The sequence below is a fragment of the Lepidochelys kempii genome, chromosome 4 (genome assembly GCF_965140265.1).
Source record: "Lepidochelys kempii isolate rLepKem1 chromosome 4, rLepKem1.hap2, whole genome shotgun sequence".
NCBI lineage: Eukaryota > Metazoa > Chordata > Testudines > Cheloniidae > Lepidochelys > Lepidochelys kempii.
The window spans coordinates 15,312,135-15,326,229 of NC_133259.1; the positions used below are offsets into that span (position 1 = coordinate 15,312,135).

The 14,095-nt window shown below is 41.6% G+C and overlaps 1 protein-coding gene across 5 annotated transcripts in view; it reads left to right on the plus strand.

Annotated features, from left to right (window-relative positions):
• Positions 1-13,696, plus strand: part of FGF5 (fibroblast growth factor 5) — a 38,607-nt gene extending 24,911 nt beyond the window's left edge. For 2 of the 5 annotated variants that reach the window (XR_012158441.1, XR_012158440.1), the window contains 2 exons: positions 10,914-11,075; positions 13,318-13,696. Coding sequence is in view for 3 of the 5 variants with exons in the window: in XM_073340481.1 (XP_073196582.1) it covers positions 4,925-5,028; positions 10,914-11,075; positions 11,210-11,351 (408 nt within the window). In the remaining 2 variants the exon portion in view is untranslated. The other 3 variants (XM_073340481.1, XM_073340482.1, XM_073340483.1) reach the window with 3 other exon arrangements.
• The last annotated feature ends 399 nt before the right edge of the window (positions 13,697-14,095 follow it).

The window sequence follows — 14,095 nt, forward strand, 5'->3', positions numbered from 1 at the left end:
GAAATCAAAGGGACATTTCCCAAAGCGGGGAGAGAGAGCGATAGGGAAAATAAGGGAGTGAAAGGGAGGAAAATTGAAACAAAACAAAACTGAAAAATCAAACGAACCATTCATTTTGAATGAAAAAGTGAAAAAAAAATTGTTTTGACCCCATTTGATTGGAATGGAAACATGTTTTTAGCTGTGCCATCAAAAAAATCAGAAGGTTCAGTGAAAAAATTCACATGACATTTGTGTGAGACGTTTCACAGAAAATAATTCCCATTTTTCAGCTAGCCCTAGTCATCCCCTCTGAGGAGACATTCAAAGGCAGCAATGGTGGGTGCCATTATAGGAACCAGACAGACAGATTAGATGGGCATGCATGGGGGTAGATAGAACCTTTCATACCAGAGGTGTTTCCAAAGTTTTGAAATAAAAGTTTGATGCCCATAGTGAAGTCATTATATATTATTGCTCAATGTGAAAGCTATTATAGACTCAGCGACAATAGCTTGCCCAAACCCTTGAACAATGCAAGCTCTTTTTTTGAGAAAGAGAATGTTGTCCAGGGCACTGGGGTTATTCTTTACTCTCTTTTCCAAAAGGTGGCCAGGTGTTATCCGGGAACCACAGTTCCCTTGGGAGTTCCAAAGAAATTCCAAAGGAATGACAAATGAGATTCCCAAAGCTCCCAGACCCCCGAGATCTTTAATTTCCCACTGAACAGATTTCTAAAGGACAGATTTATTTCTTCAGATTTATTATTCAGACAAAGGGCAAAACTTCTAGCTATGCAGCCTGCCCCTAATACTGTACAGCATTGTCAATGTTGGGTATCTTCTCGAGCCCGCAATCTTCTAGCCACGCCGACACATACTCTAATATATTTATTGACCTTCACAGTGAACGAAGCCATTTTAAGCTTAATTTGCACACCTCTGTGTATGCGTGTATTAGTAAGTAATAAGCATCCACCAAATATTCGCAACAACTCATAAAAAGAAAATGAAATTCAGGTAGAGGCCTCCCTATTTCAACCTCAGGTTCTACGGGTTCGCTCATCGTTGATTCCAAAGGCAGTTGAGCAAATGTAATGTCCCAAAACACAAAGGGCCTGTTCTTTTTGTTGATTCAGATCCTGGCAGGAAACAGAGGACCTGCTTCAGTGCCCTCAATTGCATCAATACTTTTAATTCCTTTGTCCTAGCCTGTATGGCCAGACTTATAGTAGAGAAAGAAAAAAGAAAAAAAGAAAGAAAGAATGACTCTGACCTTCAGAACACATGTCTGGTGTACTGAATGTAGCCACCTTTTATACTCTCTTGGGGTCCATCACTCAGGATAGGATAGTGTTAGAATCCCAGTAATGTATGTCTCCAGCCTTGATCTCCCCTGCTTGGAAATAGTAAAGCTGTAACAAAATTTGGATTGTGCTAGTAGGCCAGAACTAAGTTGGTGTCCAGAAAAAAATAACCAGGTGATAATACAACCCAGGAAAATGTCTCCGAGTACCCACACACTCTGAGTGCAATCAATAAAATACCATTTTATTAATAATACTAAATTAAAAGCACAGGTAAGTAAGGACTGGGTCCTGCAGTACAGTGATTTCCATAAGTGTTTTGTCTGCACTATGCCTCTATGGTTTCAACTTGGATTTGATCCCAGAAAGAAAGAGAGCTAGAAGATAGTATGGCCACTATTACTCAGGTGGCTGTGCTTGTCTTTTCCCAGCCCTGGAAGGATGATTCATGGATATGGAGGGCTGAGGATAGAGATTGGGTAGGCCGGGTGAATCGAGGTTGTGGGAGAGTGGTTAGGGCAATACTGGGCATGGTGAGCATGGGAGAATATTGTCCCTTACTCCAGCCCTGTGGAGAAACGCTGGGGAGGATGATAGCCGCAGGCAGTGCTATCTTTTCTAAGGCCCCCTCCCTGGAAGTCCCAGTGGCAGCTGTTGGCAGCAATCTGGGGGACACTGGGTCAAGACCTCTGCACAGATAGCCCTGACTTCCTGCATGGATCCCTGGAGCCTGCCAGCAGTGTTCATGGGCCCCCTGGTCTTTTCTGTGGGGTGCAGGGCATGCTCCATCTTCTGAATATGCAAAGTGGGGAAGTGCAGACATGTCCTCCTCTGAGACACCACTGGTAGCCCACTGATTGTACTATGACAATGGGTAATCTGGGCCTCTCCGGTGCGTGCAGTTTCTCTCCCCCTAGGAACTAGCAGTGTGGAAGTCGCATGTCTCCACAGTGGCTTCCAGGTGCCTTGGAACTGACCCATGCTGCCAGGCTTCCCTTGCTGGTGGATGCACCCAGAAATCCCCATCCAGGGGTATGCCAAGAGCAGAAGTGATTCTTCACAGCAGTTGGTGCTGTCCCAGAATGCATTGAGTTTTACTTGGATTTACCACTGGTATCCTCTGGGATTAACCAACGCATGGCCCTCTGTCCCTCTTTTCTCCTGAAGTTCCCTAACCCCATAACTGTCTGTGTTGGGAGAGATCCATGCAAAGACAGCAACCTCAACAAAGAAATCTTCAGGGGACAACTCCTCCTCTTTGTGGATTTGTCTCTTTTCCATCTCAATGCTGTATCCTTCTCAGGGTAACAGATTACTCATGTAAGTAAGGGTTCCAGGATTCAGTGTTTTAGAGAGTGGCTAGGAATTTAGCTCAAGCCTTTATTTCTGGAAGAGGAATGTTCATTTATGTATAACACATCATGTTGGATAACAAAAGGCAGAGAAAGCAAAAATGCATAATTAAAACAATTCTTTCTTCTTTCAAGCAAAGACCTAAAGGAGATTAAAGTGAAGTTGTTATGGAAAAGATGCAATACAGGTCAAGGACATTGCCATTTGAATTCTAGAATTCAACTCCTTTAAACAAAATATGGGTTTAATAATGCGATATCAAGCAAATCTGACCATTTTCTAATTGATTCTAAAACATTGTTTCTTTTTGCTTTGCACTGCATCAGACTTTTAAGTTAAAAAGCCCAGCATCCCTTTTAAAATAAATAGATTTGAATAATCTACTTTGAAATCAAACTTTGTTGCACTTAGAAATCACTTTAGATGATCTCAGGACACCAATTAACTCTCTCATCATTAGATTCGAGAAGTGGCTAATTCCTGGAGGGCTGCTGCTTAAGAATATTAATAAATAAAAATCTTAAAGGTGTGTGTCTGAAGATTATTAAGGCCCTATTCTGTCTTTTTGTATTTATACATACATCTCAGTATCCAGCCCTTCCATTAGGAAAAATGCACTATGATCTCCTGTGATTTCATCTAGGCGGAGATTTACTTAGCTTACATTTCACAGCTGCCCTGATGTCTGACCATGGCAAAACGTCAACTTCTCACTTTTTATGGCTGATGAACTGACTGGCCTTATTCCTGCACTCTGTTAACACACGCAAGAAAGGACTTGTTTCAGTGTTCTCATGAAAAATTATTGAGACTAGGGTTGATATTTTCAAAGTTCACTAGGGGATTTAGCCACTCAACTTAATGGGAGCTGGTGATTGAATCCTCCCATCTGCTTTGAAAATCTCTGCCCAGCTCTAGAAGGCCCTGATTCTGCAAAGACGCACATACTTAACTTTTGTGCCTTGGCCACATGTGCCCATCGGGAACTATTCCCAGTGTGTGAAATTAAGGACATGCATAAATCTTTGCAAGGTCTCAGCCCAAGAGAGAAACTCTTTTGGGATAACTGTCAAAGCCAGGGGCTCATCCAAAGCCCACTGAAGTCAATGGAAGCCAGGGGTATTTAGGGCCTAACTCTCATTGATTTCAATGGGAGCGAGGAGCCTAAATACTTTTGAGGATTTGGTCCTTAGTGCCTCTGGCAAAAGATTTAGCACCTACAATTTCCTTTATATGTTTATTTTCTGGAAAGGAACAGAACCTGCCTTTACATCAACAACATGGGAGGTGAGCTGAGGCACTCTGAGACTGGATATTCCGCGGAGTAGTATTAGAATTATACACTAAAACAGATTAATTTCCACGGAAGTGTAACATTTTCCATTACATCATTTTCTTGTTATTAATTATCTTTTATTAATAAAGAAAGGGTTATTAATTACCTTTTATATAGCTATACCTGGTATTGTATAAAGGTATCTGGCACCTTACAGATGCAACCCCATTCTTGCCACTATGTGGATTCAGAGCCGTCCGTGGACCTTCCTCTCAGATTGCGCAGGGTTTGTTTCTCAATGGGATGTTCAGATTTACTCTGACAGTCTGGGGCCTGATCCCTGGCGCCTGAAGTCCATGGAAGTCTGTCTGCTGGGAAACGGTGCACAACCAAGACAATTACTCTGCAAGGAAAAATGCTCTTTGACTGAAAGGCATTTTTAAAGGTTATCAAGCGACAACAAAACACCCAGCGTTAAAACAACGGTGTGATCAAGACTATGTGCAGTGAAGCGATGAAAAGCTGCATGCAAATTGTCATTCTGGATTATTAAGTGGCAATGCAGCAGAAAGCAATTTTTGTGAGGGCAGGAAATTAGACACACCAAAGAGAAAAAGCTAATATTCATTGAAGGAGCTGCTGCAAAGGAGACAAGGAGGCATTTTTCCTTTTGGTGGAGGATAGCGGAGAAGCAGAATGGGAAGGTTACTCCTGAGGCAGATGATAGATACCTCCAGCCAAGATTTTTAATAATGAGTGCCTCAAGTTAATCTCCTAAACCTACATTTAGACACATAAATAACCCAATTTTCAAAAGTGCTAAGCACCCAAGCAGCATCAATGAGTTGTTGGGTGCGCCTCACTTTTGAAAATCAGGCCACTCAAGTAGGCAATTATATAAGAATTGAGGAGTCTAAATTATAGGCACCTATATTGACATTGTTGGACCTCCTTTCTTACCTGGTAAAACAAAAATCTTTCAATAGACTTCTATTTGTTTGTTTTCCTAGGCCAAATTTACAGAAGACTGCAAGTTCAGGGAGAGGTTTCAAGAAAACAGCTATAACACATATGCCTCGGCAGTTTACAGGACCGAAAGGACTGGGAGAGAATGGTATGTGGCTTTGAACAAGAGGGGCAAAGCCAAAAGAGGCTGCAGTCCCCGGGTGAAACCCCAGCACATCTCCACCCATTTCCTTCCAAGGTTCAAACAGTCGGAGCAGCCGGAACTGTCTTTCACCGTCACTGTTCCTGAAAAGAAAAAGTCACCTGCCTCCACCCCAGCAAAACCAAAGGTCTCTTTGTCTGTGCCTCGGAAGAACCCCAACACTGTTAAATACAGGCTGAAGTTTCGCTTTGGATAGCCGTTAAACTGATCGTTAGAGAGGAACACTTTTCTCAGGAGCTGCTGCGTGCGTGTGCGAGTCCTTGGCTTACAATGGCAGACAGGGCCTTGATCACACTTAGCTGCATTAGGAGGTCAAAAGGGAGATACCCATTTGTTTCAGTTTGACCCCAGCCAAATTGCTTTTTGATAGTCAAGAGTGTTAACTGAACTGGAATTCTTCATCTGGCCCCAGGGAGGAAAGCAGTGGTTCAGGTCAAATGAACATAAAGGCTTTTGTTTTTTGCCTTAAATAGCATTCTCACTTTCCTACTCTCCAAAGCATTGAGACTGGACTGTACATTTTGAAACAATGTCTGATGGATCAGTTTAATTTTTTGCTTTCCAAAGAATACACTTTTGGTGTCGATAAAATATTTTATGAACTTCTGTTTATTTTGGTTGTCAGAAGCATCAAAAGGGTACCTCTACATTGAACATATTTTCTTACTTTCACTATTTTAACTAATGACATTTTTTACAATCATGTTCATCTGAGCAATTTGTTCAAAGTTATAATTGATAAGGATTTTTTTCCCTGCATCTTCTCTTTTTGCTGCACTTTTTACTTCTGATTGTACCTCAAACTCGTATATCCAAGTCTGTCTTTTTTTAAAAGTTTGATTCCCCTCCTCTTAGAATTCAACTCTTTAAAACAAACAAACAATGCATCCAATGAAGCGAGCTGTAGCTCACGAAAGCGTATGCTCAAATAAATTGGTTAGTCTCTAAGGTGCCACAAGTCCTCCTTTTTCTTTTTGCAGATACAGACTAACACGGCTGCTACTCTGAAATCCGTACATTGTAATTTGTGCCATGATGTTGAATCCTTTCTTTTTTTTTAAACTTGGGAAGGGTTTTCTTTTATTCAAGGGAGATAATGAGTTTCAAGTTTATGGAGGGGAACACTTCATTTACAAATGACCCTGATTCCAGTCCCCCACTCCTACTCTTTCTTGAACAGCTGGAAGGATAAGTCTTATTCTGTCCATCAAACTATCATTTCGAAGTCTGTGTTTAAAATACCTCTGTCATGACCCTGTGGCATTCCTGCTATTATAGGTCCACAGGGATGGAGCTGCTTTTCAGGGGAAACAAAGGGAGGCAAGAGCCATTCCATAGGTGTATCAGATAACAGCCATCAATGTCATGGCCTATTATCAAATGCTGTCATCATTATACTCAGCAAGTAAAACCCTCTCCTGAGACTCCTACTCCAAAGGTAAATGATTCCTGTGAGTGCATCTGCCTTTTGTAACAAAACGATGGGCTGTGAATTTAAAGACTGGTCATGCACTACAGGAATCAGTCCTATTCCGAGAACGTGTGAGTTGCTGTTGATAACCAACCAGTGGGCCAAATGAGGTGCATGGGTGTAACTAAAAGCAGAATTAGGTTCTTTGGGTTGGATCCTAAACTGGTGTAAATCAGCCTCGTTCCCATGGACTTCAATGGAGCCATGTTGATTTACTCCAACTGAGCATTTGGCTCATTATCACTCCAAATGGAAGATAGTTCTGCAAATGTTTTAACTCATATGATTTATACGATTTATTTATTTAATTGATTAATATACACTCCACACTGAAAAATGTTTTATTTGATCTTAAATATGGCAATGTGGCAATAAACAATATTATAGCTACTTGAACCTTTGAAAGTATTTTTTCCAGTTATGGTAGAGTGGTGTAGATTTTAAATGTCAAGAATTATTCATTTATATTTTTTCTAGTAACTAAATATGCATATAAAAGAATTTTGGACATACACACAGATCTAGCTGTGTTGTGTATGTACAAAAAATACTAGAGTGGAAACTGATCACCAATTAAGCCTTAACAGACTTTACAATGGCTTGCATTAGTTGAATCAAAACGCCCACATTAACTGTACTAACATATTTTAGTTGCATATCAGTAATAACAAAGCCATGTGCTACTTTCAAATATTTTACCAAAAAATGAATGATCATACAAAACATTATTTCCCTTAAAAGCTTGGCTTTTCATCCGTCATTGTTTCGAGTTGAGTTCAAGACCTTTTCCCAAACATTTCATTTAACACAGTATAAATATTAGCATACTGTGTAGTGTCTTTATTTTTAATAATGGGAATAAAGAGATTTTGCACACATGCATACACTCTACATACTACAAGAGATGGTGCTGCCATAATCAAGTATAACTGTGTTTAATTTTAAAACATAGTTGTGTAATTTCTCCTTTCTTCTGTCAACTATCCTACAACGTTTTGATTGAATATGAAGAATGGATGTTGCTAAATTGGCTACGACACATGTTTCTATTGAAGGGTTTGGCAGGAGAGAATATTGTTGACAGTGAAGAGTGAGGCAAAATGGGGATACATGCTCCTTTTGTACTACATGCTCCACCTATTTTAGATGATGCCAAAAGAACCCAATCACTTCTCTTGTACACTTATTTCAACTTGATTAGCAACAGCAAAGTTAAAGTGGAACAACAAAGATGTGTTATGCACGCCCGTGCTCATTAATTTCAAATGCTAAACTAAAATTAAATTGCACTTCTTATCTACAGTTTACCAGCCATACACAATTACATATAATTAATGTTCAGTGAAGCATAGGGCTACCTAAATTAACTAATTGAATGAACACATTTGCAGAAGACATATATAATACAATACCTTCCTAATCCTCATTACCCGGAGGGCCTACACATACAATACGTGGATGGTTATGTCTGATGTCAATAAGCAGAACTGTCTTTACTGATAGAATAATAACAAACAAAATATAGTCAGAATTTTTTATTACATGTAATTGTCTTCTATCACAAAACACAAATTAAAAAAATTACATTGAGGGAAGAATCTTTGCAGATAGCCCAGCTTGTACAACAAAGAACACTCTTCTCTTTTATCTATGTATTGCCCCTCATAACAAATCCAAAATCCAGCTGTAACTTTAGCGTCACATTTTAGTAATAGCAGCTACCAGAATAAACAGATCTCTGTGTCCCTGGCAAAAGAACTCATTTAGGATTCTTTCAGAGATAGCCCATATCCTGCCACAAGAAGGACCACCAATGTTACCAACTAGGTCTCCCATCCTGCAAGCACTCATGTGTATAACTTTACCCATGTGAGTAATCCAATGGAGATAATGATTATTTCTATGACTACAAAGCTAAGAACCTCAATCAGGGCTGGGGGCACCGTGGTACAAAGAAAGAACAAAAGGACAGTTCCTCCTCCAGGGAGCTCACATTCTAAGATAAGCCATTCTGTTTCACTGTCAAAGTGACAACTCTTTTGCTTAATAAGCTTTTGAGTCCGAACAAACTGACCAACACTTGTGGAACAAAACAAAACATAGATTTTGAAACCAAATGAAAATTGACTGTTTTGTCTGTTTCTACTCACAGTGAAATTTCCATCCCTTCATCAATCCATTGGATAGTTGCCAATGGTTGGATTCCATTTAAGAGACCTTGATTTATAGGGGCCACCTATTTATAGCATAAAGGACAACTTTTATCCCTGTACTAGAGAACTCATGTTAGGCTATGATGCTGCAAACATTTAAGCACATGAGTTACATTACTCACATGTGCAGTCCACTGAAATAAAGGCTCTGACCCTGCAGCCCATAGGAACTTGGGCATGATTTGTCATCAAGGGAAATCTTTCCAGTGGTTGTAATAGGAGTTATACTGGGCCCTGAAGAAGTCCCAGATCAGTGGGACTACTCCCATGAGCAAGGGTTGTAAGATCGGACCCACTGTCATCACAACGTCTGCTTTGTTATTTTGCGAGCCGTATAAACTGTTCTGTTGGAATATCAGAAGGCGTCTGAAGAAATTTTACTTTTAATTTACTAGTCAATGTGGTTAATTCCACTAGACTAGAGGCCCCCCAGCACACAGAAGAAGGGATCTCTCTATATCCCACAGAGAGATAAGCAAACATGTAATCTCACAGTTATAGGTCCAGTTCAAATGTGTTTCTCATTAAATTCTTTGCTATTCCCTCTGTGGGAAGTGGAGAATTTATCAGATTTCAGTGCAGTCAGGTGAAATTCTGCTGAGGAAGCAATACCATGCTTCTTTTTTCTCCAGGGTACAATTAAACCAATGCTTCCCTAGCAGTGTTTTACCTTACTGTAGGGTTCTTTCTAGTGCATTTAAATTCCACAGAGTTCAGTGCCTTTTTACTGGATGACTGCTGTTGTTGCTCCCATGGCTCTGTTAATCCGGAGCACACATGGGATTACAGGTGGGGTTTTATGAGATTATTAAAAAATGTTTCAACAAGGATACTAAACCCCGCAAAATGTATGATGAATACAACTGTTAGGGGCACAGGAAGGCTGTCCATATGGACCCAATGCCTTCACACCACCTCCATTTCCACTCCTGGAGCATTTGGCTCCATTGGAGGGCCGGGATGTGAGGGCTTCTCCCTGCTAGTAGCTGTGCCTAGAATCCCTCTCCAGGGAGGTTCTTTAACTTGGAGGGGACCCTCTCTGCACTAAAGTTAATCTAGCCTCAGGCAGAGAAAGTCTCTACAAGCTACCCAGGAGAGGGATTAGTAAAATCTGTGGGAGATGATGCATAGTCTATTAGTAGCCCTACCCCCTCCCAATCCCTTTCTTTGTATCGATCTCAAGGCAAGGGATGTCTGAATACAGAATACGGAGTTTGGGTGCAGGTCCAAAAAAAAAGTTTCCTTTGGTATCAGTAGAAACATTTTGTTTTGCTTTTGAGGCTGTAAAAAAATGATTTAAAAAATAATAAAATAGTGGGAAATTCCCAAACCAAATGTTTTTCCAAAATGACAAACTGAAACGGTTTGCTTTGGAAATACTGAAACGAACTGTTTTGACATTTACGAATCCTCCCCCACCCCCACCCCCAAGTAATTGACCTGAATTCATGTCCACTTCAATCCACATTCTTCAGGAAAAAAAGGTTTCACACGAAAATTTTGTCCAGCTCTACTCAGGACCTGAGGAAGGCTCTTAGGAGGAAGGGGGAATTATGCCATGGGAGGCATCTGATACATCTTGCTCTGTGAGGGGGAAGCCGAGGCAGTACTTAAGATGTTCTGCTTGGCAGTATGCTGTATATTTTGTAAACGAATTCATGTTACCATTTTGAAAAAAGCAAGGACAGAGATTTCTCCCAGAAGCACATAAAATTAATTGAGCCAAGCAAGAATTCAACAGAGTTCCCTGTCTGGCGCCTGGGCTGAATTTGGTCCATATTCTTCCCTACAGTAATTATTACTATGTGATGCTGAATAAACAGACGTTTGCATCAGCAGTGATGAAGTTAAGATTCAGGGCCAGATTTACTAAGTCCCTCACTATTGCCCTGCTCAGTGGTCGAAGGTCCAAATTTCTAGGCAATATATTACCTAGCTGTATTTGCATACCAGAGCCAGGTAGATGTTAGGAAATGGGGACATGTAAAAGCTTAATATATGACATTTATGAAAGCCCCAAAGTGAGCGCTGGCTGCCAAACCGAACAGTGGACTTTAAGCTGTGGGAAGCAGGTCAGTCCCTCTGCAACAATGTCAACCCTCAAACAATTGTCTTACACAGTCTGTCACCATCTTCATCAGTTGCAGCTCTGGCCTGTACAAGGACTTTCTCACTGCCCAACACAGTGCTGGAGACAAAAAAGGAAACTCTTTCCCGGTGGATGCCCTACTAAGTCCAGTTGGCTGGGGTAATGAGATTGAACACACTCTGTCCCTGACTGCTGAGCTTTATCCTCCAGACACAGAATGGTGAGTCAGTTCTGCCTCTGTGCTGCATTACCTGTGCACGGGATCTGATCGGGATAGGAGAAACTTAAAGGGGTGGGGGAAAAAGCCCTCTATTCCTAGCATACACAGACCCAATCCATTGCCTTAATTCTCAGGCACAAAGGACCCCTAGAGAGCAGCAGAAGCAACTCTGGGGGAATTCTGTCTCCACAACATTCTGAACACACGCCACCTACGTCAAGGGGCAACCTTGAGCTCTGCAAATGTATGCTGGACCTAGAGATCCTAGAGCGATGAAAAGGAAAGGAGAAACAGGAGAGCCCTGCCATTTGGGCTGGTGATAGCCCTGGGAACATTTGGTGCTCAAGAGGTTCATGAGACTCCCCCTTCCCCCGACCCCAGAGACTGGGAAAATGAAGAGCAACAACCAACAAGTTGCTGAACTAAGCCAAACTGTCTCCATGCCCTCACCCTATCCCTGCTCCTTTGCCCCACAGATTCCATCCCTTCCCCCCATCTCCTCCTCATCCTCTCTCCTCTCCACCACCACATATTAGCCCCCATTGCCAACAGGCAGCTCCCCTGACTCAAGGTGGATTTGTAATTGTAGTAAAGTGGTCATGATAGGGTTAACTAGGTTCTCCAGAGTATTATGGGATTGAGCCATGCTCCACCCCTCCTTTACTTCTTGTTTTGTGGGTGGGAGTTTTTCCTCCCCACTCTGTTATGATGCTGTTGAATAAAACAGCACGTTGCCAGCTTGCCATCGAGTGCACTGAGTGGCCCTTTGATAGCAGTAACCATCTGCACAACACTCACCTGCCCTCTGGGCTGCTGCTGCCGGGTGCCTGGCTGTATTTCCAGATTATTTTTAACCCCTTCTTTGGCTGTGGAAAGCAAGGAATTCCCTGGGGACTGGAGCCACCGATGACTTTGCCCACAGAATGCAGAAGGTGAATGCTACCATTTCCCAGAGCGCTGAGCTTTCCCCCTTTTCCCCCTGTCCCTTGCACCACTTTGTCAATTTATTTTCAAGGGAGGAGCAGTTTTTTCTCTACAGGACCTTAGACAAAATCTTTTGGCAGAGTCCAGCTGCCAGTCTGAGTTTGGCACCAACTTGTATTTTTCCTTTCAGATTAGTGGTCAGGAGGGGCAGGAAAGTTGTGAGCGGGGGCTGAGGCATCACTACTGAAGACAGAGAACAGTCATAGCATGGCCTAGGAGAAGGTTGCTTCAGCTCCACCTTTAAATTTCAAAATGGAAGCTCCTCTCTCTCTAGGCATCTTGAGAAACGTCTTTCAGGGCCAGCTAGGCAGTGGGCAAAGAGGTGATGTCATATGCTCGTTACCACATGGTGCCAAAAACCAGGCAGAACGGTCCTAAAGTAGGCCTTTTCATTTTGCCCACTCTTTCCACTCCCCAGCAGAAGGTGAAGTGGCAACATCCCGGTCAGAAGTGAGATGTCAGCAGCAGGGCATTGGAAGAGGAAGAGGGGGCATGCTTGCGGCAGGATATTTCCAACACAGAGATTGATGTCACTGATGAGTTCATGAGCAAGCGTGACCTGTACCATACTGGTGCCACATGAGCAATCTGTTGATGACTAGGATAGGCAATAGGAGGAACTGCGGATGAGAATGACTGCGGTGGGTGGGCACAGGAGAGGACACCAACATAAAGTGGAAGTTGCCACAAGAAACAACAAAGGGAATTCTGCATGAAATTGCACTGACAGAGCGGGGCCATATGCAGGGTAGTGCAGCTACTTCCAGGGTTATGGGTATGAGAGTCCATTATTTCTATCAAAGTCACAATGGATGAAGGAGGCCTGGCAACCTCTCCAGTGCAGAGGAGGCCAGACTGTAAGTCAGAATTACAGTACATACCACACCAGAGAACACAGTGGATGTGTGTAAACACCACAGTTTAGTATTGCTGTGCGCAGTCACTTGAATAAGGTTTTACTAATGGGCACAAAGATGTCACTTCTCCCATGTGCTGTTTGAAGTTCTTGAAACTCAGCACCCACTGCAATCATATGCTAGTTCACTTATCAGGCCCACCTACTACCCTGCCCCTCTGAATTCTCCCCTGGCTTTTCCAGGACAGAGGTGTGAAAAGAAGTTTATGATCTCTGTGATACCACATGGCACTAAAGCTCAGGTTGAAGGGCCCACAGCTGCCAACAAGCTCCATGGGTCTGTTCCAGCTCCACAGAGTCCATGCTGTTCAGAGAGATTAATAATATTTTTCTCATACTTAGGACAAAGCCCTAGAAGAACAAAGCCCATCTCCTGATGGACCCCCAAGAGCAGTAGTGCTGAAAGAACAAGTAAAGCAGAGGGCCCTAAGAAGGAATGTAGGAAACGTGGATCCATTTAAAAGAAAGTGATTTAAATCATTAATTTTAATCATTGTGTACATTAATAGGTGGGAGAGTCATTGATTTTAATATTGTTTTGCAGTTGTATTTTGCAGCTATGTCCCTCAAGAAAGATTGAGTCTCATTGGTTGGTAACCATTAAAACATGGTGATTAACAACTAAATATAGCCTTTGTGCTAAATTTGGTATTTCTTTTTGCTAACCAGGAGGTTACACTATACCTATCTATATCTATACCTATATCGAAACACATTTATTTAAGCAATTACGTAGCTTAACTTGCATTTATTCAGATTCTTAATTTTTACATTTATGTTAGAAAATGATGACAGGCGCTATTCTAGATGAGGATTAACTCTTTTACTTGTGGCTTGTGTCAAGCTCTATTTGGATAAACCTTTAAATTCAACTAAAATGCAAAAAGCTAGTATTTTTAATTTTTTTAACTAATTAAATGAAATGACCTTAAATATTTTGTACCTAAGGAGAAAAAGCATATCAAAAATGTATCAAAACATGTTTTGCATTTAAAACTAACTGAATGACTATAGAAAAGAAGTATTATCTGTAGTCAGTGAATTGAACTGATTGTTCCTGGTCATGATGCTCTTCAAGATTTTAGAATTAGTAGATCTCATCCCCTCACACCTAGTTTTT